Source organism: Taudactylus pleione, unplaced genomic scaffold (genome assembly GCF_031769625.1).
Source record: "Taudactylus pleione unplaced genomic scaffold, aTauple2 ptg000040l, whole genome shotgun sequence".
NCBI classification, from domain to species: domain Eukaryota; kingdom Metazoa; phylum Chordata; class Amphibia; order Anura; family Myobatrachidae; genus Taudactylus; species Taudactylus pleione.
This window is the reverse complement of record NW_028284442.1, coordinates 18,764,675-18,789,632: the sequence shown is the minus strand read 5'-3', so window position 1 is coordinate 18,789,632 and position 24,958 is coordinate 18,764,675. Positions and strand designations below refer to the sequence as shown.

The following is a 24,958-nucleotide window of genomic DNA, read 5'->3' as shown; positions in this document are numbered from 1 at the left end:
CAGTGACATAACTACCGTGGATGCAAGGGGTGCAGCTGCTTTGGTGCCCGAGCTGCCTCTGTGACCCGCCGCTCCCCCTGCACTCAGGCACGCTCACAAGGTGGGTCAGTCTAGTCATGGCTGCCAAGGGTGGCCCGGGTGTCAGCAGTGTTAATTTGGTGCTGGACTGCAATCTGATGACATGTAGTGCACTGGCAAGCAGACATGGAGAGACAGCACCACCAGTCGCAAGGCAATCAGTAGCTAATCAGCTATGGCTGCTCCTTATTGTCTGCCAGTCCGCGAGGTCCAATTGGTTCGCAGCCGGCACCAGATTTAAATTGCACTGGCGCTGTCTGTTAATGTCTGCCGCTGCCTGCTGGTGCGCCAGCTGTAATTAGCTGGCGGCCCGGCACCAAACCCAACCTGCTGGCTGCTGATGGCACACAGAGGAAGGCAAGAGGCTGTTGGAGGGACACGGGGAGGTGAATTACTGGGGGGTATAATGTATAAGGGGCATTACTGTGTGGCATGATGTGTAAGGGGCACTACTATTGTGTGGAATAATGTGTTATATGGGGCACTACTACTATGTGGCATAATCTGTAAAGGGTATTACTGTGTGGTGTAATGTGTAAAGGGCATTACTGTGTAGTGTAAGGGACTTTACTGTGTGTAATAATGTATAAGGGGCACTAATACTGTGTGGCACAATGTGTATAAGGGGTACTACTGTGTGGCATAACATGAATGGGCTCTATGTGTGGGCAAATGTGTGTGTTGGTTTTTACCTCTGGGGGGGCTTTTAAGATCTTGCTATGTGGCCTCCCAAAGTTCTAGTTACGCCCTTGCATACAAACACAGAGGGCTGACAAACATATATGGTCACTTTAAAAAGGACTAATTCTGGATTTAATATGAACTTGCATGTGTCAAAGTTTGACAATTGCTGAGCCTGTGAGCTTGAGTATACTTTTGTAGTTTTACACAGGTTTTTGGCAGACTGACAATTTCCTTTGGAGCCAGCCTCGGAACCTGTGTAATTTAAGAGTGTCTCCATTTTTAGGGATTGTGTGACAGTGTGTGGCCCTGACGAAGTTCAAACCTAGGCAAAAACCTAATCTTGGTCAAACTACACCACCATGCCAAATGTGGTGGAGCTAGGTCCAGTAATCTGGCCATGCATAAAGGACAAACAGACAGAAAGAAAGACACACTTTCTTGCTTATTATATAGATTATGAAACATGGTAAAGAGACATGTCAAGAGGACATATTTGTAGGAGGGCACAAATTTATAGTTTGCAGGGGGGTGCCTGACACCATAGCACCGGCTATGGTGCTGGAGGGTGTCAGCTTCTCCAAAACTACAGCAATACTACAGTTCTTATTTGTGCTATTAGATACAGGGCCGCCAAGAGCCAAGGCGGGCCCCGGTAATAGGGGGCGTGGCCTAATCGTGGGAGGCGTGGCCACGCCCCCTTGCCGAAATAAAAAATAAAAAAGATTTGCAGCGCCGCTCTGAGCCCCCTCAGCCCGGCGCAAAGCCAGGGGGGGCACGATCAGTGTGATCGCTCCCCCGCACAGGCATAGGAGACTGCTGTGGCTGCTGCTCAGCAGCCACGAGCAGTCTCCAACTGCAGCTCAGCATACACTGTGTGCTGGGCTGCTGTGAGGGAGGGGGGGGCGGCGTCGGACCCGGGCCCCCGCCGGGCCCCTCAGGAAGCCCGGGCCCGGGTAATCTGTACCCGCTCCCCCCCCCTCTCGGCGCCCCTGATTAGATATAGTCTGTCCCTTTTTTCCTTTTTTGGGGGGCTTGTGAGACATAGTTCAATTTCATACACAATTAGAATTTGGTATAAACAAAATATTTTGCAAGTACTCAAAGTTAATTAAAAAATAAACTTTATAAAAAAATTTAAATTGTATAAAGTTTGTGTTAAAAAAACAGCAGTTACCTTTATTCTTAGTTCAATCTCGCCATCAATGTCATAAAGTACAGCAAAAGTAGTGAAAGTAGGGTTCTTCCTGTAAAGTAATTCCCCACACTTTACATTATGTTCTTCAATGATTATATTTATGCTGACATTCTGAATGACTTCAGATAATTCTGGAGCTATAAAATAGCGGTGTGTATTATTTCCTGAATGATCAAGTCTCTGCAAAAAAAAAAAAAAAAAAAAGAAAAAATTAAAACTATTGAGTTATATATTAGAATTTATACAGGTGTGGTATAAAAGATAGATAGTTAAAAGGTCGACAATGTCTAGGTAGACACCAGATACACCAGATGTTAGACAGGCAATAGGTTGACAAAAGGTCGAAAGGTACAAATGGTCGACATGGTCAAAAGGTCTACACAAAATTGGTCAACACACAAATGGTCACCACCACAATGTTGACAGGACATTGTTAAAATGTCAACAGGCAATGTTTCCACATGGTTAGAATGTCGACATGTGAAATGTCAGCACTGTCAGAATGTCGATATTAGGGTTAGGCTGTAAAGTGGTAACCAGCGCATATCATACTGCTCTGTGCAGTGCTTCAGACAAGCCTATTTATTTCTTCTATTCAGATGTGATTTTGGTGTGACTTTGATTTGACAACACGATTCTTAGTAAAACCGTGATTTCTATTCTTGTCAGTGTAAACCATACGATATTTAGTCCGATGGTCTAATGAAGTCTACTGCCATCTAAAGTTGTGGTGGACATGCAATTTCAATGCAAGTTTGCTTTTAGTAAATCTCCTGTTTTCCAAATTACGGTGATATCGCAGAAAAAGCCCAAATTGACCAATATCGACCCTTAGTAAGTTTACCCCTAGGTACCCATGCCCCTGCTTTTTCTGTTTTACATAACAAAAGAAGAACAAAAATCTGGTGTTTTGCTAGTTCCTGGCCCCGTGCCTCAAATCATTTTTAAATTAATTTTTAATTGGTATATGACCAGTACTACCGTACTGTATATAGAAAACTAGAGTTTCCTCTTTAGTTGTGTGTCTTTAATGTTATACATTGTGGCAGCAATTTCAAACAAATAACATATTACGAAAGTCCAAAACCACTAATATAATAACCAATGAGCGAACACAGAGATAGGGCATCTGCAGAAAAGGCATACTGTACACGACCATTTAAAGTTTAAAACCATAAGACATAGGACCTGATTCAGACCCGCTCGCGAGCGCTGAGCGCTCGCAAGTGGGTCGATGTTGGTCAAGTGCGCATGTGCACGACGGAGGCGGCTCCGTCGTGCACATGCGCGAGACCCGAATAACGACGTCCAAGCCGTCGTTATGGGTCTCGCACCAAAGCGGGCATGCTGTCGATGGTGATTGACAGCACGCCCCCTTTGGTGGGCGTGCCGGGGGCGTGGCTGCCCAGACGGAGGTGTTCCCAAGAGCCAAAAGCACTCCAGGGCTTGCAGCAACGAGACCCTACCGCAAGGGTCTCGTCGCAAGCCCGATGGTCGCGATGGTCTTGACCATCATTTTGGCCGCTCGCTATAGCTGTGGGTGGTCACCCACAGCTATGCGAGCAGTCAGGAGGTCGCTCTTAAATTCAGAGGGACGGCCCTGATTCAGAGCGAGCGCTCTGTCAGAGTGTCCGGCTCTGAATCAGGGCCTTAGGCCCTCATTCAGAGGCGGTCACAAGAAACAATCGCTCTCTCTCTCTCTCTGAATGAGGGTGGCCGCTTGATTTTTTAAGTGCGGCCTCCTGGTCGCTAGCTAAGCTGTGGGTTACCACCCACAGCTTTAGCGACCGACCAGGTTGATGGTCGCGATGGTCAAGACCATCGCGACCATTGGGGCTTGCGACGAGACCTTATGGTTGGGTCTTGGCAACCGCAAGCCCCAGGGAGCTTCCTGCTCGATCTTCCTGCTGATGTCAGTGCGGCCGCCCACAAAACCGCAGGCGTTCCATCAGGAACACCTCCATTTGTATAGCCACCCCCCGCCCCGCCTAGAAAACGGGGCGAGCTGTCGATCACCATCGACAGCTGCCCCTTTTGTAGTGAGCTCCAGAGCGAGAGAATTTCCCTCTCGCTCCGGGGCTTGCACACGCTCAGCGCTTGCGACCGGGTCTGAATGAGACCCATAGTGCTACTTAACACAAACAGGGGGAGGAGGGGAAAGGAATGGGAACATGAGTAGAAAATTATGGAAGAGGGAGTGGTATGCCTTGAAGGAAAGATAGCAAAGTATGGTAAGAAAAGAAAAACAACGGTCTAAATGGACCCAGATAATGTTCAGCTGGTACCAAAGTCCCCATATCTCTTGAAATTTAGTTACTGCATTATTTTGGATGCTGGTAATATATTCCATGGAAGCAAAAAGCTCAAGACAGTTATCAGGGCTGACTTTGCTGGGGGCGTGGGCTGCTTCCAATGTTTAGCAATTAGAGATTTGTCGGCATTACAAACATGCATAATAAATGGAGCAATACATTGTGCACTGCTGAAGCTACTGCGAATATAGTGAACTTTTCTGGGAGGTCAAGTACTGGATTTTATGAGCAATTAAAGCCCTCAGCAAAATAAATGTATTTTTCTCCATAATGTTGAATGAAGTAGTCATAAGCTACTCTATTGCCAATTTACTCGCCAATACGATGCAGGACTAAAGAGCCAGAACAGGGGGCCACTGTTAGACTCTTTTGTAACCCAATCTGGATATAAGAGGTCCTACATTGTCCCGTGAAGTCCTTGGATGATAAGATATACGCCTCCTTTGATAAAAGAGGAACAATCTTTTTTAAGTGACTTGATGGATTATGATGATAAAGATCTTAACCCTTTTTTTTATATAATTAAATTAACTGAATAGTCTTACTCCTCATTCTAACCCGAACATAAGACTTAACCTGAGCTGTGATTTGCCAAACTGTCTAGTGGTAAAACATATTACACATACACTACCCCCATTTATGTTACCCACAGAATGATACACTGGGGAACAGTCATGTTTAAAAGAAAAGGATTGTGCAGTAAACTGTGGCGCCTAGAAATAATAATGGTAATAATTCATAATCCAATATAACACATATATTTATTAAAAAGATTCACAAATTCAATGGCTCCCGGGAGTACATATAAATAACAGTGTACATGATACCACTATAAAAATAGTAACATAAGGAGTAAATAGGCAATAGCTCCTTCACATATTAAAAAATGCTATACTATAGTTGTTTCAATGTAAAGATATATTGTAACAATAACAACTGGAGCACACAATATATTACAGTGTCTCTAATAATAATCCCAGAGCAAATGAGGATAGTTCAGTGGCAAACTCAGGATTTCTAGAGGGGGGTTTCCAAATGCTTCATTTTAGAGTGAGTGTGGCCAGTCCATGAAGAGGGCAAAATTAGTACTTATCCAGCTTTAATATGGTCATATAATGTGTATTGTGTGTCATAATTCCAGGATCACAGTAAGTCATTTGATGCGGCAGTAAGGCCAACCTGCCTGAGCTGAATGTTTTTATTTTAGATGTGAGCACCATTCCAGAGCATTGGAGCAAGTCCGGGAGCCTGGAGGAACAGCATTAGAACCTAGCACTTCCCTTGACATATATGTACATATTGGGCTCTATAGCAGTGCATCCCTAACAGTGCATGTTTTCCAGATCTCCTAGTTGGTGCACAGGTTTCTTATTACTGGCTGATACATATTAAAAGATCCACAGGTGGTGCTAATTATTTCATTTGTGATACTGAGAAGAACATGTAGCACTAGTAAAATTCTATTATATTACTATTTCTACTGTGGTCATGGTATGTGCTGGGGAGGGGGATTTCCAGGCAGATGGAAACCCCCCTGCGTTTGCCTATGTAGTTGGCTTATTTTCCTCTCTAATCCTCCTTAGAAATCACTGCTCAAGGTATAAAAGTCATACTGTATATTTGCATGTGTTAATAGGCTCTGATATAACACTTAACGTGCCGCTATAACGCTTCCCGATTCGCCTCTTTACCGAGGCGAAGCAGGAAGCACTACCGATGAGATGTATGAACATCTCATCGGCCGCAGAGGGGAGCGTTAACTCCCCCCTCCGGCGCTACCCGCTAGAGACAGCAGCGCATCAGCCTAGTGCTGATGCACTGTGTGTCAGTCCCGGACGGCTCCATTGAGCATGCGCAGGATCTCGCAAGTATCGTGAGATCCCCGTGTGCAGCCTGGAGCCGGCAGCCACCACAGCAGGGACAGCGCTGTCCCTGTTGTGGGGATAGGCTAGCGCCAGGCTGTAGGTGTCGATAACGACAGCTTCAGCCGGCCGAACGGTCATGCGTTATGACCATTCGTACATGGCCTTGCCGCTCGGCGCTGCTATCTTGTAGATAGCAGCGCCGATAATGACAGGGGCGCATAGCGCCCCTGTCATTTACCGCCCAGACCCCCGATCATACATCGGGGAGAAGCGGTATCAGCGCACATAACGTGCGCTGATACCATTTCTGGGATTCGTACATCTCCCCCACTGCCTGTTCACCGCTTATGACCAGCTGACCCCTGGCGTGCCTGTGCAAGTTATCTGTGGGGCTCTCGTTTGTTGCTGGCTGAATGCTGCGGGTCTGGCACTTACGGAGTGAGTATTAACGAGGAGACTGGATATTATGACTTTTTCCCATACATGCGGAATTGCCATTCTTGCACTTATAGCATAACGAGACAGAGGATCAGAGTTATATCACAGTCTATTAACACATGCAAATATATGACTTTTATACCTTGATCAATGATTTGTAAGGAGGATTAGAGAGGAAAATAAGCCAACTATCCTCATTTGCTCCAGGATTATTATTAGGGACACTGTAATATATTGTGTGCTCCAGTTATTGTTACAATATATCTTTACATTGAAACAACTACCGTATAGCGTTTTTTAATACATGAAGGAGCTATTGCCTATTTACTCCTTATATTTCTATTTTTATAGTGGTATCGTGTACACTGTTATTTATATGTACTCCCGGGAGTCATAGAATTTGTGAATCTTTTTAATAAATATATGTTATATTGGACTATGAATTATTACCATTATTATTTCTGAGCGAAACAGTTTACTGCACAATCCTTTTCAATTAAACATTTTTGTGTATGGAGAGTGGAATCCTCCAGGTGTTAGTGCTTGTTGGCTGCTACAGATATTTGTCTGATTTATCACTACAAGTGACTCAACAGGCGGGAGATGTATTTTGCTTTAATTTGTGTGTTATGTATACTTATGTAGACGGCAAGACAGCTCATATTGCATTTTATGCAGAAGGGACCGTACTGGCAGTGCTGGCTCGTTACCAGAATATCATCTGCCTACATACATGGGGCACTTATAGATGTCTTGGAAGAAAATGTAGACATATTGTCGACATTCACAAGGTTCTAAGGGGTAAATTTACTAAAAGTGAGGGTTTTTAGAAGTGGAGATGTTGCCCATAGCAACCAGTCAGATTCTAGCTATTATATTCTAGACAGTGCTAGTTAAATGTTAAGTAGAATCTGATTAGTTGCTATGGTCAACATCTCCACTTCTAAAAACTCTCACTTTAGTAAATATACCCAAGGGCCGTATTCAAGTAAAGGTGAAATTGTCCGTTTACACCGTTGTTTGCGAATCGGAAAATATATTGGCCGCGATCAGCCGATTTGTGGCCGATTTGCGGACGATTTCGCCAATGACAGTGTAAAACGACCCTTTTTCACCTAAGAACTGGAGAAACTTTTCTCCAGCCTACGGTAGGCAAAATTTTTTATCAAAATCCCTATTTATAAATACCAGACCCATAACGTTAAATGCATTTTTCATGAAAAAAAAAAATTACCGAAACTTCAGCGCCCGTTTTCCGCCAAAGTACGCAACTTACGATATTTTCTTCGCTGAAGTATCATTAGAGGGGCTGTCCAAGGGTTCTGTAAGAAATCCCCACATTTTTACCCAAAAATAGGGATTTTGATAAATGTTTTTGCCTACCGTAGGCTGGAGAAAAGTTTTCTCCAGTTCTTAGATGAAAAAGGGCCGTTTTACGCTGTCATTGGCGAAATCGGCCGCGAATTGGCCACAAATAGGCTGATTGCGGCCAATATTTCATCCGATTCGCAAACAACGGTGTAAACGGACAATTTTGCCTTTACTTGAATACGGCCCTTGGGTATATTTACTAAAGTGAGAGTTTTTAGAAGTGATGTTGCCCATAGCAACTAATCAGATTCTACTTAACTTTTAACTAGCACTGTCTAGAATATAATAGCTAGAATCTGACTGGTTGCTATGGGCTACATCTCCACTTCTAAAAACCCTCACTTTTAGTAAATTTACCCCTTAGAACCTTGTGAATGTCGACAATATGTCTACATTTTCTTCCAAGACATCTATAAGTGCCCCATGTATGTAGGCAGATGATATTCTGGTAACGAGCCAGCACTGCCAGTACGGTCCCTTCTGCATAACATTAATATGAGCTGTCTTGCCGGCTAGATAAGTATACATAACACACAAATTAAAGCAAAATACCTCTCGCCTGTTCAGAGGGCCATAAGAATGTGCCAAGTGTTTTAAACATTGCACGTGGCTGGCGCAGGTGTTTTTTTTAAAACCGCAAAAAAATCGCCTGTGCCAGCCACGTGCAATGTTTAAAACACTTGGCCCATCTTTATGTCCCTCCGAAATACCAGCCTGAATACATTAAATGCATTTTTCACGGAAAATAAAAAATTTGGACTGAGATTTCAGCGGTCGTTTTTCGCTGAAGTACGCAATTTATGTAACTTTTTTAATCTAAAGTATCATTAGGGGGGCTGTCCAAAGGGTTCTGTAAGAAATCCCCACATTTTTACACAAAAATAGGGAAAGAAAAGTTTGGAGAGAAGTTTTCTAAATTTTTACATGAAAAATCGGCGATAAATTATCGCGGGTGCGGAATGTCCACAATTTTGTTCATAATTTCGAAATTTTCAGAATGTTAGCTTATGCATGTCTACATTATGAACCGATCAGCATTACGGTTACGGTTTAGGTTAGGCTGCAGTAGGGGCCGACTGTCATTAGGGCTACACAGTAGTGTCGACATTTGCACCAGCAACACATATAATGTCGACATGTGGACATTATGTCAGTGTCGACAGTGAATGTCGACATGACAACTGTAAACTTTGAAACCCTGTCCTCAATCACTGTATCAACATTCAGACCATGTAGACATTCTTGTCGACATTATGACTAACAATCTCGTATACCACACCCCTTGGAAGCACAGTATTTATGAGTATTATTACTTATAAAAATAAATGTCATACCTTGGGTAATGTGTTCCCTGAAATGGATAAATTATCTATAAAATCCAGGTTTTTACCAGATATTGAGACATTTCGACCACCACTAAAAATAAGGAAAAAAAAATATATCAGTAGAATAAGACAAAATCAATAACAAGAAGTAATTTATTACTCCACTTCAGTTTTACAGTAAAACATTATTTACAGGCCTGCTTATTAATATTCAGTGACAAGTCTGATTTTCTATTATCACTTATTGCAGCGATAGAAAACCAGTTATCACCACAATTTACTAAGCAGAGGAAATGCTCAACTTACTGGTCAGGGTGCATATGTACAGTGGACTGGAAGTCCAGATTTGACCTTCCAGTTACACTTTTGGTAAAGGGGGAAAAAAAAAAGTAGAATAAAAAATTTCTGCCGATTTTGGTCTCCAAATTACCACGTGTAATATTCGGCATTTGGTGGGTGAGAAATTAAGCTGCAAGTAATGTGTAGCTTGGGAATGCCCTCAATAGTACAGGCCAGATAGTGACATCTTACTGGTCACAGGGACCTCTTTTTTTTTTTCATATTTGGTCTGTTTATACCTGTGCATTTTTGGAAACTTCTCAACTCTCTTCTCTAATTTCCATTCCCAAATTTAAAAAACTAGTACGTAGACTTGCAGCAGCACATGGTTTAAAATAGTGGTTTTCTGGCAAGATATAGCACCAGCATATTCTGTGTGCTTTACAATTGGGAGCAAAACAGTAATACAACGAGATTGGGTAGTAACAGAGAGACAAAGATATAAGAGGGCCTGCTCATTAGCTTACAATGTGTGCAAATTATGATTAACTGATGCATAGAAAACCTATTTTAATCATGTATTTTCTGGGATACGTTCAGTATCCCGACACAGAGGATGCTGACGTTTAGAATACTGGCTCCGGAATCCCGACCACCAGCATCCCAAAGGTAAATAGCAGGGTTGGGCTGAGGGTTAGGGGTTGTGGAAGCTTATAAATACATAACCATGTCACTTTTTTAAAAATGAAACTGTGTGGGTGGCTATGACCGATGTAGTGATGATTAAATTATGTCTCTGTGACATATCATAGAAAAGTTATAGGCTGAAAATGGGTTTAAATTATATAGGGATACACTAATGGAGGATAAATTTACTCCCCACCCCTTGTCATCTTGACTGCATGTCTGAATGGAACTCCCAATGGTTAAAGTTTATAACCCTGAGGATAGTAAATTGTCAAACTTTGGAGATTAATCTAATTGAAAGACTGTACCACCAGCCCGATTATACTGCGTGTTATAATCTGTAAAATTCTTCCTTTTTATTGTAACATTTTATTTTAGCAAACGTTTTGTCTGTTGTGTTGTAATGCATTTTTTTAGCACTGTGCTACTTTTTTTGTATATTGATCAGTGGGTCTGATTCAGACCCGGTCGCAAGCGCTGTGCGCTCGCAACCGGGTCGATGGTGGGCCAGTGCGCATGCACACGACGGAGCCGGCTCTGTCGTGCGCATGCGCAAGACCCGGATAGCAACGGGCACTCCGTCGCTCCTGGTCTCGCAACAAAGGGGGCGAGCTGTCGATGTTGAGTGACAGCTCGTCCCCTTTGGTGGGCGGGCCGGGGGAGTGGCTGCCCAAACGGAGGCGTTCCCATGTGAACGCCTCCATTTGGGGGCGGCCCCACTGACATCACAACCTGCTTCACTGCCTCCCAATCCACCTTAGAATCCAGATCAAACTCCTCATCCTTATCTCTACTCTAACACTCCTCCCCCTGTCTGCATCTCAACCACATTTCTGTCCACACATGATGTAGTCGTCATCCCGGCGTGATGGATGCTGATGGTCTGAATACCGGTGCCGAAATCCCAGCAGGTCGAGATCCCGGCACCAGTATCCCGACCACCAGCATCCCGAAGGTAAGTATCGGGGTGTTAGGGACCGGTTAGTGTTAGGTAGCGGGGTTAAGGTTAGGCATTAGGGGGAGGGTTAGGCACTGGGGAGGGAGTGTTGGGTTTATGGTGTGGGGAGGGGGAGGTTAGGTTTAGGCACTAGGGGGGGCGGTTAGGTTTAGGCACCGGGGAGGTGGTCTTAGGTTTAGGGTACGGGGAGGGAGAGGTTAGGCTTAGGCACTAGGGGGGGGGGGAGGATTAGGGTTAGGCACCGAGAAAGGAGGGTTAGGGTTAGGGTAGGGGTTATGGTATGGATTAGGAAAATACTTACGTGCGTTCCTATGGGTGTCGGGATTCTGGCTGTCAGGATATATTCTGACCGGTGGCATCCCGACAGCCGGGATTTCATACCCAACCCATCCATACTCCCTCTACAGACAGTTTCCCTACCCTTGCTCCTGTACATGTCCCTCCAATTATGTTATTTTACTCTATCTTGTATTTATGCTATGTACTTATGCAATGGTTATCTATTGTGTATTGTACTTACACTGTTTATTTGTTATTATGTTTACCCCATGTATGGCGCTGTGGACACTTTGTGGGGCCAAATAAGTAAAAGATGATAATAATAATAATAATAATAATAATAATAATAATAATAATAATAATAATAATAAGTATATTGCATTGTTTGTGCCCGCTGTAAATGACAAGCAATTTCTATATAAATTAGCTAACAATGTAATTTAGGCTAATAAGAACGTGGCAATGTTTGATCGGGTATCACTATCAACCAGCACTGACTAACAGTAAATACTGTATCTGTATTGTCATGATAGATTATGAGATCTCACCCTCTGTAACTGTCACAAGCACATGGAAGATGTGATTCATCAAATGAAATAGTTTGTCCACCTCAGTAGGACAATAAATTGTGTAGCTATAGAAGAGTGGTCAACTACCTAATTACAATAGGCAAACAGTTGGAATCACTTGCCTGAGCCACACAGCATTTGGAGAATTTACAGAGCATGTTGGCACTGATTCATAGAAAATATTTCCTTGGTAGCATTTCTGACCAAAATCTGCACATAATCTCTTTATTTCTTTGCGACCTTGTGGCAGGGATATATTGGCATGTGTGTTATTTAGGGGGCGGATATCTTTGACTCTAGGAGAAAAAACAGGAACATAAATATTATAGCAAACATAGAGAGAAAAAATACATTTAAAATGTTTACAGAGAAAAGTGAGAAGCGCTAGTCACAAAAAGACAATATTTAATTACATAAAAATCTGCGGACAATAAAAATGCATGAAACAAAAATAAAAAAAAATTATATATAAATAAAAATAAATAAAAAACATATACCGATAATGTCATAATGAGAATTAACACAATATGTGTATTATTTAGACATCGTATGAACAAGTATAAAAGACTGTTAACCAAATCTCAATTTTAAGAGAAAAATGATGATCCCAGAGCCAAATCTCTGAATACTCCAATTGATCCAAAATAGCCTAATGGCTGCTCCTCCGTAATGCAATGTTCCTAAGCAAAGGAACTTTGTAACTCAAGCTTATTACTTGCAGCGCTGTAACATGTTTTCTATATGGCTAGCTTTGTATCATTCTGATAGTCCTGTAACCAATAATGGCTATTGTAGAACAAGTTTATTTATTTTCAGCGCTGTAACTTGTTTCCAAAGGAAAAAATGTAACTGGTTTTATTGTTACACAGTCCTATTTGCAGTGATAGGTATTGTGGATTACTCGGCAAAGGAAAAAAAGGTAACGTGGAAGATCTTTCCAGTATAATAAGCACACAACAAAACCAAAAGGAAACTACTCCGTTTTGTATATATGGTTTTAAAACTAGTTTCCTCTTGTTAATGGTATCTAATCATAAGTTATCGATATTACCAGTCCATTCGGCTTCTGCCTTCCAAACACATGTACTGGTGTGCTGGCATGCTATGCACTCGAATCCAGTGTTAGCCGGGAATAGCGCTATTCAAACAGGAAAAAACCTGTAATGGTGCATAAACTCCTGTGTCCCCTGAGCTTCTCCACATATGGGTAATCTGGTCAACGCGTTTCTCCGCCTCTCAGACCCATCAGCGTCTTTCTCAAGAAATGTCATATGTTTTTTATTTATTTTTATTTATATATATATATATTTTTTTTTTTCATGAATTTTTATTGTCCGCAGATTTTTATGTAATTAAATATTGTCTTTTCGTGACTAGCGCTTCTCACTTTTCTCTGTGAACACAATTTTCAGTTTTTAGGGAGTTCCAGTATTCCCCCTTTTTTTTGTAGGAGCAGCTGTCACATTTTTTACATTTTTGTTTTTTATCATTGTTTTTGAGGTTTTTCATTAATAATATACATGCTTATTGAGGCTAGATATATTTATTCAGAGAGCCAGCGCCTAAATATATACATATTTAAAATGTTTCACTACTTAATAGAACAAAGTATATTATTCCATGGAAAAGCTCATTGTCCCTATTCCAAACATTTATCCAGTAATACAAGTGACAGATTTACAGACAACACACCTTAAAGTAAGCATAACTTTCAAAGGCTCATCAGAGCTGGTATATTGTGAGACATGTGGGTATCATTTTGGGGGTCTCCTCCCCATTTGTCAGGTGCAGTAATCAAGCCAAATATAGTATCATGCATGGGGATATATACCTTATAAGGCACAGCATCACATCATTGCTATAATGAAATCACGTGGAAGCATATTGTTTATGTAACATACAGTACAGTACAAAAGCAAGACATTTAAATCCATTTCAAGTATAAGGCTGGGTACACACTACTATATATAGTGGATATGAACAATATATCGGTAGTGGACTGGTGGGTGTGTACACCCGATATGTCTGTGAACAACATAATTCACAGACATATTATGTCAACCATGCAGCACAGCCAATGTCGATATTTTATGCAGATATATCGGTTCATCTGCATGTGTGTACGGGTGACCCGCTGACAGCCCATATACTGGCTGCAGGGACGTTTAAATGGCCGCCCAGTTGTGATTCTGGCCAGACATATCGAGCAGACAACTCAGGGGCAAACACAGCGTTTTTAAGGGGGTTTCTAGTGTATGTGTGTGTGTGTGTCTGTCTATGTATGTATAGTAGTATAGAAGTGTGCAAACGTTTTATGCAGGTGTAAGTAAGAATGGTTTAAAAAATGGAAGTGTTTATAGTTTATTTTAATCAATTAACAAAATGCAAAGTGAATGAACAGAAGATACATCTAAATCAATCAAATCAATATTTGGTGTGATCACCCTTTGCCTTCAACACAGCATCAATTGTACAATTCTTCTAGGTACACTTGCACACAGTTTTTGACGGAACTCGGCAGGGAGGTTGCTCCAAACATCTTGGAGAACTAAGCACAGATCTTCTGTGGATGTAGGCTTGCTAAAAATCCTTCTGTCTCTTCATGTGATCCCAGACAGACTCGATGATGTTGAGATCAGGGCTCTATCGGGGAAATTGGTATGAAATACCGCCGGCCACATGGCCGGCGGTTCGATTCCCGGCAGCGGCAGCCCGACATCAGCAGAGTTCCGAGAAGCGGAAGGACGACAGTGCTGGAAATCCTGATCGTGGATAGGTGAGTATCTACTAACCTAACCTAACCCCCCTAACCCTAACCCTCCTTAGGGGTGCCTAACCCTAACTTCCCCCCCAAGTGCCTAACCCTAATCCCCCCTCTAAGTGCCTAACCCTAACCACCCCCTTCCCCGCTGCCTAAACCTAAGTCCCCCGGAGGGGTGCCTAACCCTAAGTCCACCCCGGGGGTGCCTAACCCTAACCCTCCCTCCCCCTAGCCTAACCCTAACCCTCCCGGGGGGGTGCCTAACCCTAAGTCCCCCCCGGGAGCCCTAACCCTAACCCTCCCCCTCCCGCGTCTGTCCGCTCGCGGCGCCCGGCATCACTACGATCGGGATGCCGGGCGCCGGTCCCCGGGGAAATGCCGGGCGTCTACATCTAGATGCCCGGCATTTCACCCTTACCGGGATATGACAGTTGGGAAGCCGGCTGCCGGTATTTAAGCAGTCGGCTTCCCGATTGCATACCCTATCGGGGCCATATCATCGCTTCCAGTACTTCTTGTTCTTCTTTATCCTGAAGATAGTTCTTAATGACATTGGCTGTATGTTTGGGGTCGTTGCTCTGCTGCAGAATAAATTTGGAGCCAATCAGACGCTTCCCTGATGAAACTGTCAGTATACTTTGATGGAGAAACACGCTAAGGGATGGACACTTCTATAGATGCACCACCGTGGTATCTTTTACCGAAGTTTTCTGGAATTCAGTACGGACCCAAGTGTTAAGAAGCGAGTGTTGTTTTAAACCCACCAGTGCGGTCTTCAGCGCTGCCTGAGCAATTTGAGCTGCAGCCGGAGTGAGAAAAGGACCGTGCACTTGTCGCTATTGCAACTTGTGAAGCAGCTGGAGCGAAGGATAAGACCAGATCAGCATTACCCTAAAGAGACCTGTCGGGAGTTGGCTGGGTAAATATACCGGGACATAAGTGCTCACAATCTTGCTGCTGGCTAATTGACCATAAACAGGATAGGAAAGTTTTTTTATCAACTCGCCCTACAATTAATCCATATGGATGTGGGTCTAATGTTTCCAGTGCTAATTGAATAGACTCTGCTTTACACACTGGAGTATCATTAATCTCCCTAATACAAACGGTCCACAATATTTCTACAAATATACTTTTTTTATGAACACCATAATTGGAGTTAGATACATGTGTCCTCTTTGATAATTGGCTCTTTATTAAATTGTTTACATGTTCTAATTCTATGTAATAAAATATTCTTTCTTATTATATGTGTCTATGTAACAATGTTTAAGCGGCCCCAATGTTATGATGTGTTTACATGTCTAGCATTTTCTCTCATGATGGATAAGTACCTGCCTGTATCTCTCAGCATTGAGGACACCATTATTCCTGACCAAATCCCCAACTCAATTTGCTGAAATGCAGCCCCAAACTTGCAAGGAACCTCCACCATGCTTCACTGTTACATGCAGACACTGATTATTGTATCGCTCTTCTTAATTATCATTAACCCAGTGGGTAACATCATGATGAGTACAAGAGAGGGTCCATTAGGAGAGAGTGATCGAGGTGGTTAAAGGAAGCAGCTTGAAAATCAGAATGAGACTGTGCATAATCAATGAGGTTCTAGAAATCACCCAAAATGACAGTGGGGATATCAGAGGATAAGAAGCGAATTAGCCCTCAGAGAATTGATGTGGTGATCCATGTGGATTATAGGTCACAGTAACAAACAGAAAGTAAGGGTTGAAAATTGAATAACTTGTACTTCATGATTGGAAAGTCAGTGAAGGTATAGAGGGAAAACCTTTAAAAGTGGAGAATGGGGACATGAGGAGTTCTCACTTTCTTGTCGGCTTCCAGGACTGCAGGTGTAGGTGAAGTGTCTGATTGTGTGCACCATGTTTTTTATTGCCAGAAGGCTGAGGGTGTAGAAGATTTCGGGATGGAAGAATGTTTGCTACATACATAGGGGCTCATGCGAGTTGGGTTTAAACTAGGGGTGAGTGGGTTCAGATTTCTGAAATCCGAACCCCCCCGAGCCCCCCCCGATCCGAGTCCGATCCGAGTCAGGCTCGACTTTTCCCGCCTGACTCGGATCTGAAATCGAGGCAAAACGTCATCATCCCGCCTTCCGAGTCTCGCGGGTTTTGGATCCTATATAAGGTACCCGCGTCGGCGCCATTTTCTCACTCGGCTGTGGACAGTGAAGAGGGAGGGTGGGAGTTAGGGCTGGCTGGGCTGTGTAGTGTAGTGTAGTGTAGTGCTGCTGTTGTCCACTACTTCAAAGTCCATAGGGGCTGGCTGTGTTGTGCTGTGCTGCTGTTGTTAATAGGGGCTGTGTCCACTACTTCAAAGTCCATAGGGGCTGGCTGGACTGTGTTGTGCAGTCAGTTCTCCATAGGGGCTGTGTCCACTCCAAAGTCCTGTGCAGTGTCCCAGTCCTAAAGGGGTGCTGTAGTGTTGTCCAGGGGGTGCTCTGTCCATCAGGGGTGCTCCCCCCAAGTGCTAAAAAAATAATATATTTTCTGTGTTTGTGAATTGTGTGCGCAGTAGCCGCACGTGCATCAACAAAGTAGTGCCAAGCGTGCGCCTGTTTCATAAGTAAAGAGCCGGCTGGCTTGACTGTTAAAGGGTGCTGTAACCCCCAAAGTAAACTCCAGTCCAAACCAAAAAAAAAATTATTTTCTGTGTTTGTGAATTGTGTGCGCAGTAGCCGCACGTGCATCAACAAAGTAGTGCCAAGCGTGCGCCTGTGTCATAAGTAAAGGGCCGGCTGGCTTGACCGTTAAAGGGTGCTGTAACCCCCAAAGTACACTCCAGTCCAAACCCAAAAAAAAAATATTTTCTGTGTTTGTGAATTGTGTGCGCAGTAGCCGCACGTGCATCAACAAAGTAGTGCCAAGCGTGCGCCTGTGTCATAAGTAAAGGGCTGGCTGGCTTGACCGTTAAAGGGTGCTGTAACCCCCAAAGTACACTCCAGTCCAAACCAAAAAAAAAATAATTTTCTGTGTTTGTGAATTGTGTGCGCAGTAGCCGCACGTGCATCAACAAAGTAGTGCCAAGCGTGCGCCTGTGTCATAAGTAAAGGGCCGGCTGGCTTGACCGTTAAAGGGTGCTGTAACCCCCAAAGTACACTCCAGTCCAAACCCCCCAAAAAATTATTTTCTGTGTTTGTGAATTGTGTGCGCAGTAGCCGCACGTGCATCAACAAAGTAGTGCCAAGCGTGCGCCTGTGTCATAAGTAAAGGGCTGGCTGGCTTGACTGTTAAAGGGTGCTGTAACCCCCAAAGTACACTCCAGTCCAAACCAAGAAAAAATTTTTTTTCTGTGTTTGTGAATTGTGTGCGCAGTAGCCGCACGTGCATCAACAAAGTAGTGCCAAGCGTGCGCCTGTGTCATAAGTAAAGGGCCGGCTGGCTTGACCGTTAAAGGGTGCTGTAACCCCCAAAGTACACTCCAGTCCAAACCAAAAAAAAAATTATTTTCTGTGTTTGTGAATTGTGTGCGCAGTAGCCGCACGTGCATCAACAAAGTAGTGCCAAGCGTGCGCCTGTGTCATAAGTAAAGGGCCGGCTGGCTTGACCATTAAAGGGTGCTGTAACCCCCAAAGTACACTCCAGTCCAAACCAAAAAAAAAATAATTTTCTGTGTTTGTGAATTGTGTGCGCAGTAGCCGCACGTGCATCAACAAAGTAGTGCCAAGCGTGCGCCTGTGTCATAAGTAAAGGGCCGGCTGGCTTGACCGTTAAAGGGTGCTGTAACCCCCAAAGTACACTCCAGTCCAAACCAAAAAAAAAAATATTTTCTGTGTTTGTGAATTGTGTGCGCAGTAGCCGCACGTGCATCAACAAAGTAGTGCCAAGCGTGCGCCTGTGTCATAAGTAAAGGGCCGGCTGGCTTGACCGTTAACGGGTGCTGTAACCCCCAAAGTACACTCCAAACCAAATAACAAAATATTTTTTCTGTGTTTGTGAATTGTGTGCGCAGTAGCCGCAAGTGCATCAACAAAGTAGTGCCAAGCGTGCGCCTGTGTCATAAGTAAAGGGCCGGCTGGCTTGACCGTTAAAGGGTGCTGTAACCCCCAAAGTACACTCCAGTCCAAACCAAAAAAAAAATTATTTTCTGTGTTTGTGAATTGTGTGCGCAGTAGCCGCACGTGCATCAACAAAGTAGTGCCAAGCGTGCGCCTGTGTCATAAGTAAAGGGCCGGCTGGCTTGACCGTTAAAGGGTGCTGTAACCCCCAAAGTACACTCCAGTCCAAACCCCCCAAAAAATTATTTTCTGTGTTTGTGAATTGTGTGCGCAGTAGCCGCACGTGCATCAACAAAGTAGTGCCAAGCGTGCGCCTGTGTCATAAGTAAAGGGCCGGCTGGCTTGACCGTTAAAGGGTGCTGTAACCCCCAAAGTACACTCCAGTCCAAACCAAAAAAATAATTATATTCTGTGTTTGTGAATTGTGTGCGCAGTAGCCGCACGTGCATCAACAAAGGAGCAGCGCCAAGCGTGCGCCTGTGTCCCATAAGTAAAGAGCCGGCTGGCTCATTTCTTAAAGGCTGGTGTAACCCACAAAGTGCACTACTCTCCAGCAAAAATAAAAAAATATTTTCTGTGTTTAGCCGCACATATATATCAAATCGATATAACATAAATGGAGGACCAAACTTTCTCCGATAAAAATAAAATAGAGAAAGATCAAGAACCACTTCCTCCTAGTGCTGAAGCTGCTGCCACTAGTCATGACATAGACGATAACATGCCATCAACGTCGTCTGCCAAGGCCGATGCCCAATGTCATAGTAGAGGGCACATACAATCCCAAATGACAAAGTTCAGGAAAATGACCTTGAAAAAAACATTTAAATCAGCTGAAGAGAAACGTAAACTTGCCAATATGCCATTTACGACACGGAGTGGCAAGGAACGGCTAAGGTCGATCCCTAGTATGTTCATGACTATTGGTTCAGCTTCACATGACGATGGAAGCCCTCCTCCCACTAAAAAAATCAAAAGAGTTAAGCTGGCAAAAGCACAGCGAAGAACTGTGCTTTCTAAGAAGATATCACAAATCCCCAAGGAGAGTCCAAGTGTGGTGGTGGTTGCGATGCCTGACCTTCCCAGCACTGGACGGGAAGAGTTGGCTCTTTCCACCATTTGCACGCCCCCTGCAAGTGCTGAAAGGAGCACCCACAGTCCACTTGCTGATATGCAAATTGAAGATGTCACTGTTGAAGTACAACAGGATGAGGATACTGGTGTAGCTGGCGCTGAGGAGGAAGTTGGCGAGGAGGATTCTGATGGTGATGTGGTTTGTTTAAATCAGGCTCCGGGGGAGACAGTTGTTGTCCGTGGGATGAAAAAGCCCATCACGGTCATGCCTGGGCAGAAGACCAAACATTCCACCTCTTTGGTCTGGCAATATTTCTATCCAAATCTGGACAACAACTGTCTTGCCATATGTACCATATGTAAAGGTGAAATAAGTAGGGGTAGGGACGTCAACCACCTAGGAACATCCTCCCTTATACGGCACCTGCAGCGCGTTCATAAAAAGTTACTGTCAAGTTCAGAAACTTTGGCTAAGACCATAAGCTGTCCAGGGACACCTAAATCCCGTTGTCCTGTTGTATCCAAGCACCTGCAAACCACACCGTCAACTCCCTCCTCGTCAATTTCCTCCTTAGTCAGGATCGGAAGTAGTCCTGCAGGCCATGTCACTGGCATGGCTGACTCTCCTATCCGGGATTCCTCCGGAGGATCCTGCATTGCTACGCCTACTGCTGCCGCTGCTGCTGTTGCTGCTGCTGGGAGTCGTTCATCATCCCAGAGAGGAAGTAGGAACACCACTACTTTTACTAAACAATTGACCCTCCAACAGTCCTTAGCGAGGAGGATGAAGTACGACAGCAGTCATCCTGAAGCAAAATGTATAACTGAGGCCTTGACTGCTATGTTGGTGTTAGACGTGCATACGGTATCCGCCATTAGTGCAGTGGGATTTAGACAATTGATGGAGGTAGTGTGTCCCCGGTTCCAAATCCTGTCTAGATTCCACTTCACTAGGCAGGCGATACCGAGACTGTACAGAAACGTCAGAAAAAGTGTCCTCAGTGTCCTGAAAAATGCCGTTGTACACAATGTCCACTTAACCACGGACATGTGGACAAGTGGAACAGGGCAGACTAAGGACTATATGACTGTGACAGCCCACTGGGTAGATGTATCACCTTACGCAGCAACAGCAGCAGCGTCACCAGTAGCAGCATCTCAGAAACGCCAGCTCGTTACAAGGCAGGCTACGCTGTGTATCACCGGTTTCAGTAAGAGGCACACCGCCGACAACCTCTTAGAGAAACTGAGGGAAATCATCGCCCAGTGGCTTACCCCACTTAGACTCTCCTTGGGATTTGTGATATCTGACAACGCCACCAATATTGTGCGGGCATTACATCTGGGCAAATTCCAGCACGTCCCATGTTTTGCTCACACAATAAACTTGGTGGTGCAGAATTTTCTGAAAAGCGACAGGGGCGTGCAGGAGACGCTTTGGGTTGCCCGAAAAATTTCTGGACACTTTCGCCATTCAGCGACTGCGTGCCGAAGACTGGAGCGCCAGCAAACACTCTTGAACCTGCCCCGCCATCACCTGAAGCAAGACGTTGTGACGCGGTGGAACTCAACCCTCTATATGCTTCAGAGGATGGAGGAGCAGCAAAAGGCCATACAAGCCTATACATCCACCTATGACATAGGCAAAGGAGGGGGTATGCACCTGACTCAAGCGCAGTGGAGAATGATTTCCGTGTTGTGCAAGGTTCTCCAGCCCTTCGAACTTGCCACACGTGAAGTCAGTTCAGACACTGCCAGCTTGAGTCAGGTCATTCCCCTCATCAGGCTTTTGCAGAAGCAGCTGGAGAAAGTGAAGGAGGAGCTAAGACGGAGCGATTCCGCTCGGCATGTGGGACTTGTGGATGAAGCCCTTCATTCGCTTTGCCAGGATTCCAGGGTGGTCAATCTGTTGAAATCAGACCACTACATTTTGGCCACCGTGCTCGATCCTAGGTTTAAAGCCTATGTGGTGTCTCTCTTTCCGGCCGACACAAGCCTGCAGAGGTGCAAAGACCTGCTGGTGAACACACTGTCAGCTGAAGCGGAACATGACATGTCAACAGCTCCTTCTTCATTTTCTCCCGCAACTGGGGCTGCCAGGAAAAAACTTAGGTATCCTAAGCAACCCGCTGGCGGTGATGCAGGGCAGGCAGGACCAAGTTTGGACATCTGGTCCGGACTAAAGGACCTGGCAACAATTTCTGACATGTCTACTGTCACTGCATATGATACTGTCACCATTGACAGAATGGTGGAGGATTACATCGGTGACAGCATCCAAGTAGGCATGTCAGACAGTCCATACCTGTACTGGCAGGAAAAAGAGGCAATTTGGAGGCCCCTGTACAAACTGGCTCTATTTTACCTGAGTTGCCCCCCCTCCAGTGTGTACTCCGAAAGAGTGTTTAGTGCAGCCGGGAACCTTGTCAGCGAAAGGCGTAGGAGGTTGCTTCCACAGAATGTGGAGAAGATGATGTTCTTCAAAATGAATTATCAGCTCTTCCAGGGAGACCAGCCTCCAGAACGTACAGAGGGACCTGTGGTGGTGGATTCAAGTGGGGACGAGTTAATACTTTGTGAGGATGAGGATGTACACACTGAAGAGGGTGAGGAATCGGTGGATGAGGAGGATGAGGATGACATCTTGCCTCCGTAGAGCCAGTTTGTGCAGGGACACATTAATTGCCAGCTTGTTTTGTGGGGGCCCAAACGAACCAATCATTTCAGCCACAGTTGTGTGGCAGACCCTGGCGCTGAAGTGATTGGTTTGTTAAAGTGTGCATGTCCTGTTTATACAACATAAGGGTGGGTGGGAGGGCCCAAGGACAATTCCATCTTGCACCTCTTTTTTTTCTTTGCATTATGTACAGTTTGGGGCCTAGTTTTTCAAACTGCCATCCTGTCTGCCACTGCAGTATCACGCCTAGATGGGTCACGTGTTTGTGCCGCCCACTCGTGTTGCTTAGCATAGTCATCCAGCTACCTCGGTGCAACCTTTTGGACATAAAAACACTATTGTGAGGTGTGAGGTGTTCAGAATAGACTGGAAATGAGTGGAAATTAAGGTTATTAAGGTTAATAATAGCATAGGAGCAGAAAAACCTACAAATTCTGTGATTTTAGCTGTTTTTGTGCTTTTTTTCAAAAAAATACAGATCCAAAACACAAAACCCAGAACCCAAAACACGGAAGGGTGGTTTTGGCAAAACCAATCCAGATCCAAAACACGAAGAAAGATCCAGATCCAAAACCAAAACACAAAACACGAAAAGTGGCCGGTGCACACCCCTAGTTTAAACACTTTTATGGATTTGTTTTGTACTGCACATGCACATCAGCTTTGCCCATGTAGATCTGAATGCATTTTACAATTACCCCTCCTTACACTCAGAGGGGCGTAATAAAGGATGGCAGGAGCATGAAAGCATTGCAAAAGTACAGTAAGGGGGTGTTCATGCAAATGCATCCCATACAGATCACAATAAAAATGCACATTTGTCTCTCAGGAGGCGGATAACTTGTGGGTGCTTGCCCCATTGCGCAAACTACGAAGGCATGATAACAATCCGCAGGCGTTTCTATTTATGTTTGTATTTAATTGAACTTATTTAGTACTTTCATATTGAATTTGCATATGTGTTTAATTGTATTTTACATGGTAAATAAGCCTTTATTAATTTAGTAAAAACAATATCCAGACAGACTGTATTGTGTATGAAATGGGCACTGTAGCAACACTATGGAACCACATCTCCTGATGTAAACCAGGTGCACATGGCTAAAAACTCCGACTCTACAAGCTGCAAAAAACTGCCCTTTTTACACCTTATTTTTTGCACAAATTGCTTCCAACTATGCACATTCCATAAGGCACTTTTAAAGGATGTTGAAATCTATAGGAGACAGATAGGCGAAATGTAGTGGAGTGGAATCTTGATGGCAAATTCAAATTTGCTGCAAATCACCAGTGATTTTGACCCTCAAACTGCCAGATTTTACGCCAAATGGCTTGGAAGGTTAAAATGCAAATCACAGGCAATGTGCAGCGAGGGTTTGTAAGGCAAAATTCAATAGTGATTTCATCTAACAACTGTCAGAATATGGTTCTGTGAGATTGCGCAAACATCATACTATCTGTCTAGCCAGACCATAATATACATTATACAGTACATATGTATTCAGTTGTCAATAATTATATATATTGGGCACAATTATTTAATTAATGTATTTTGTGGCAAACTAATGATGATAATAGCATTTCAATTCTGCAAATAATACAATATTAAATAAATATTACGTTTCCAATATTTATTTATTTAAAAACAACTGCTGATAGAAATGATGTTGTCATGTTACAATTTAATGCTAGTTGGTGTGAACTCTGACCCCTTCTACCAGGTTTAGAGATGTGATAGAGAGTAAGAGGGTGGTGATAGAGGGGACAGTGGAGGAGTGAGAGGGAGAGGTGGGGATAAAGTGTTGGGTTAGGGCAGAGACAAAAAGGGGGGAAGGGGCGAGAAAGCGTGACTTGGTGGGTGGAGAAGAAAGGGAAAATGCTCCGTTTTAACTATTAAAGTGTACAAGCTGCTTTGTTACAAAAACATCTAAATGTGTACACAAAAAAAACTCTAAAAAACCTATAACTATTGAAAGACCGAAAAAAAGAGATGGTCTTGCAAACTACAGAACACCAATGCCCCAGTAAATTACTATAATATATGGTGCCTGTCAAACACACACAATTTTGGCAAAGTCCATAATGAAATATGGTGCACGCTGGAATTGTCTTTGGGAATTATGTTCTATATTAAAAAGGACATGCACAGTTTCACAAACCAAGCACTTCAGCTACAAGGACTGCCACGTTTGTGTCTGAAGTGCTTGGTTTGTTTGGGTTGCCCACAAAACAAGCTACTAATGGGCTTAAGGTGGCTAACAGTGTGGCCAATCATCTCTACTCTGGGAAGTTGTCATTATCATCCTCCTCCTCCTCCTCACCCTCATCAGGGATAACATCATCACCACACAATATTAGCTCATCCCCACTGGAATCTACCGTTACAGA

At 43.9% G+C, this 24,958-nt stretch overlaps 1 protein-coding gene across 1 annotated transcript in view; it reads right to left on the bottom strand.

Annotated features, from left to right (window-relative positions):
- The window catches only part of PLXNC1 (plexin C1), a 171,610-nt gene that overhangs the window by 75,393 nt on the left and 71,259 nt on the right, over positions 1 to 24,958 (bottom strand). Inside the window, exons 11-13 of the mRNA XM_088454572.1 lie at positions 12,163 to 12,336; positions 9,278 to 9,359; positions 1,937 to 2,137 (exon numbers count right to left, since the gene is read on the bottom strand). Of these exons, the coding sequence (XP_088310698.1) occupies positions 1,937 to 2,137; positions 9,278 to 9,359; positions 12,163 to 12,336 (457 nt within the window). The remainder of the gene's footprint in view (positions 1 to 1,936; positions 2,138 to 9,277; positions 9,360 to 12,162; positions 12,337 to 24,958) is intronic.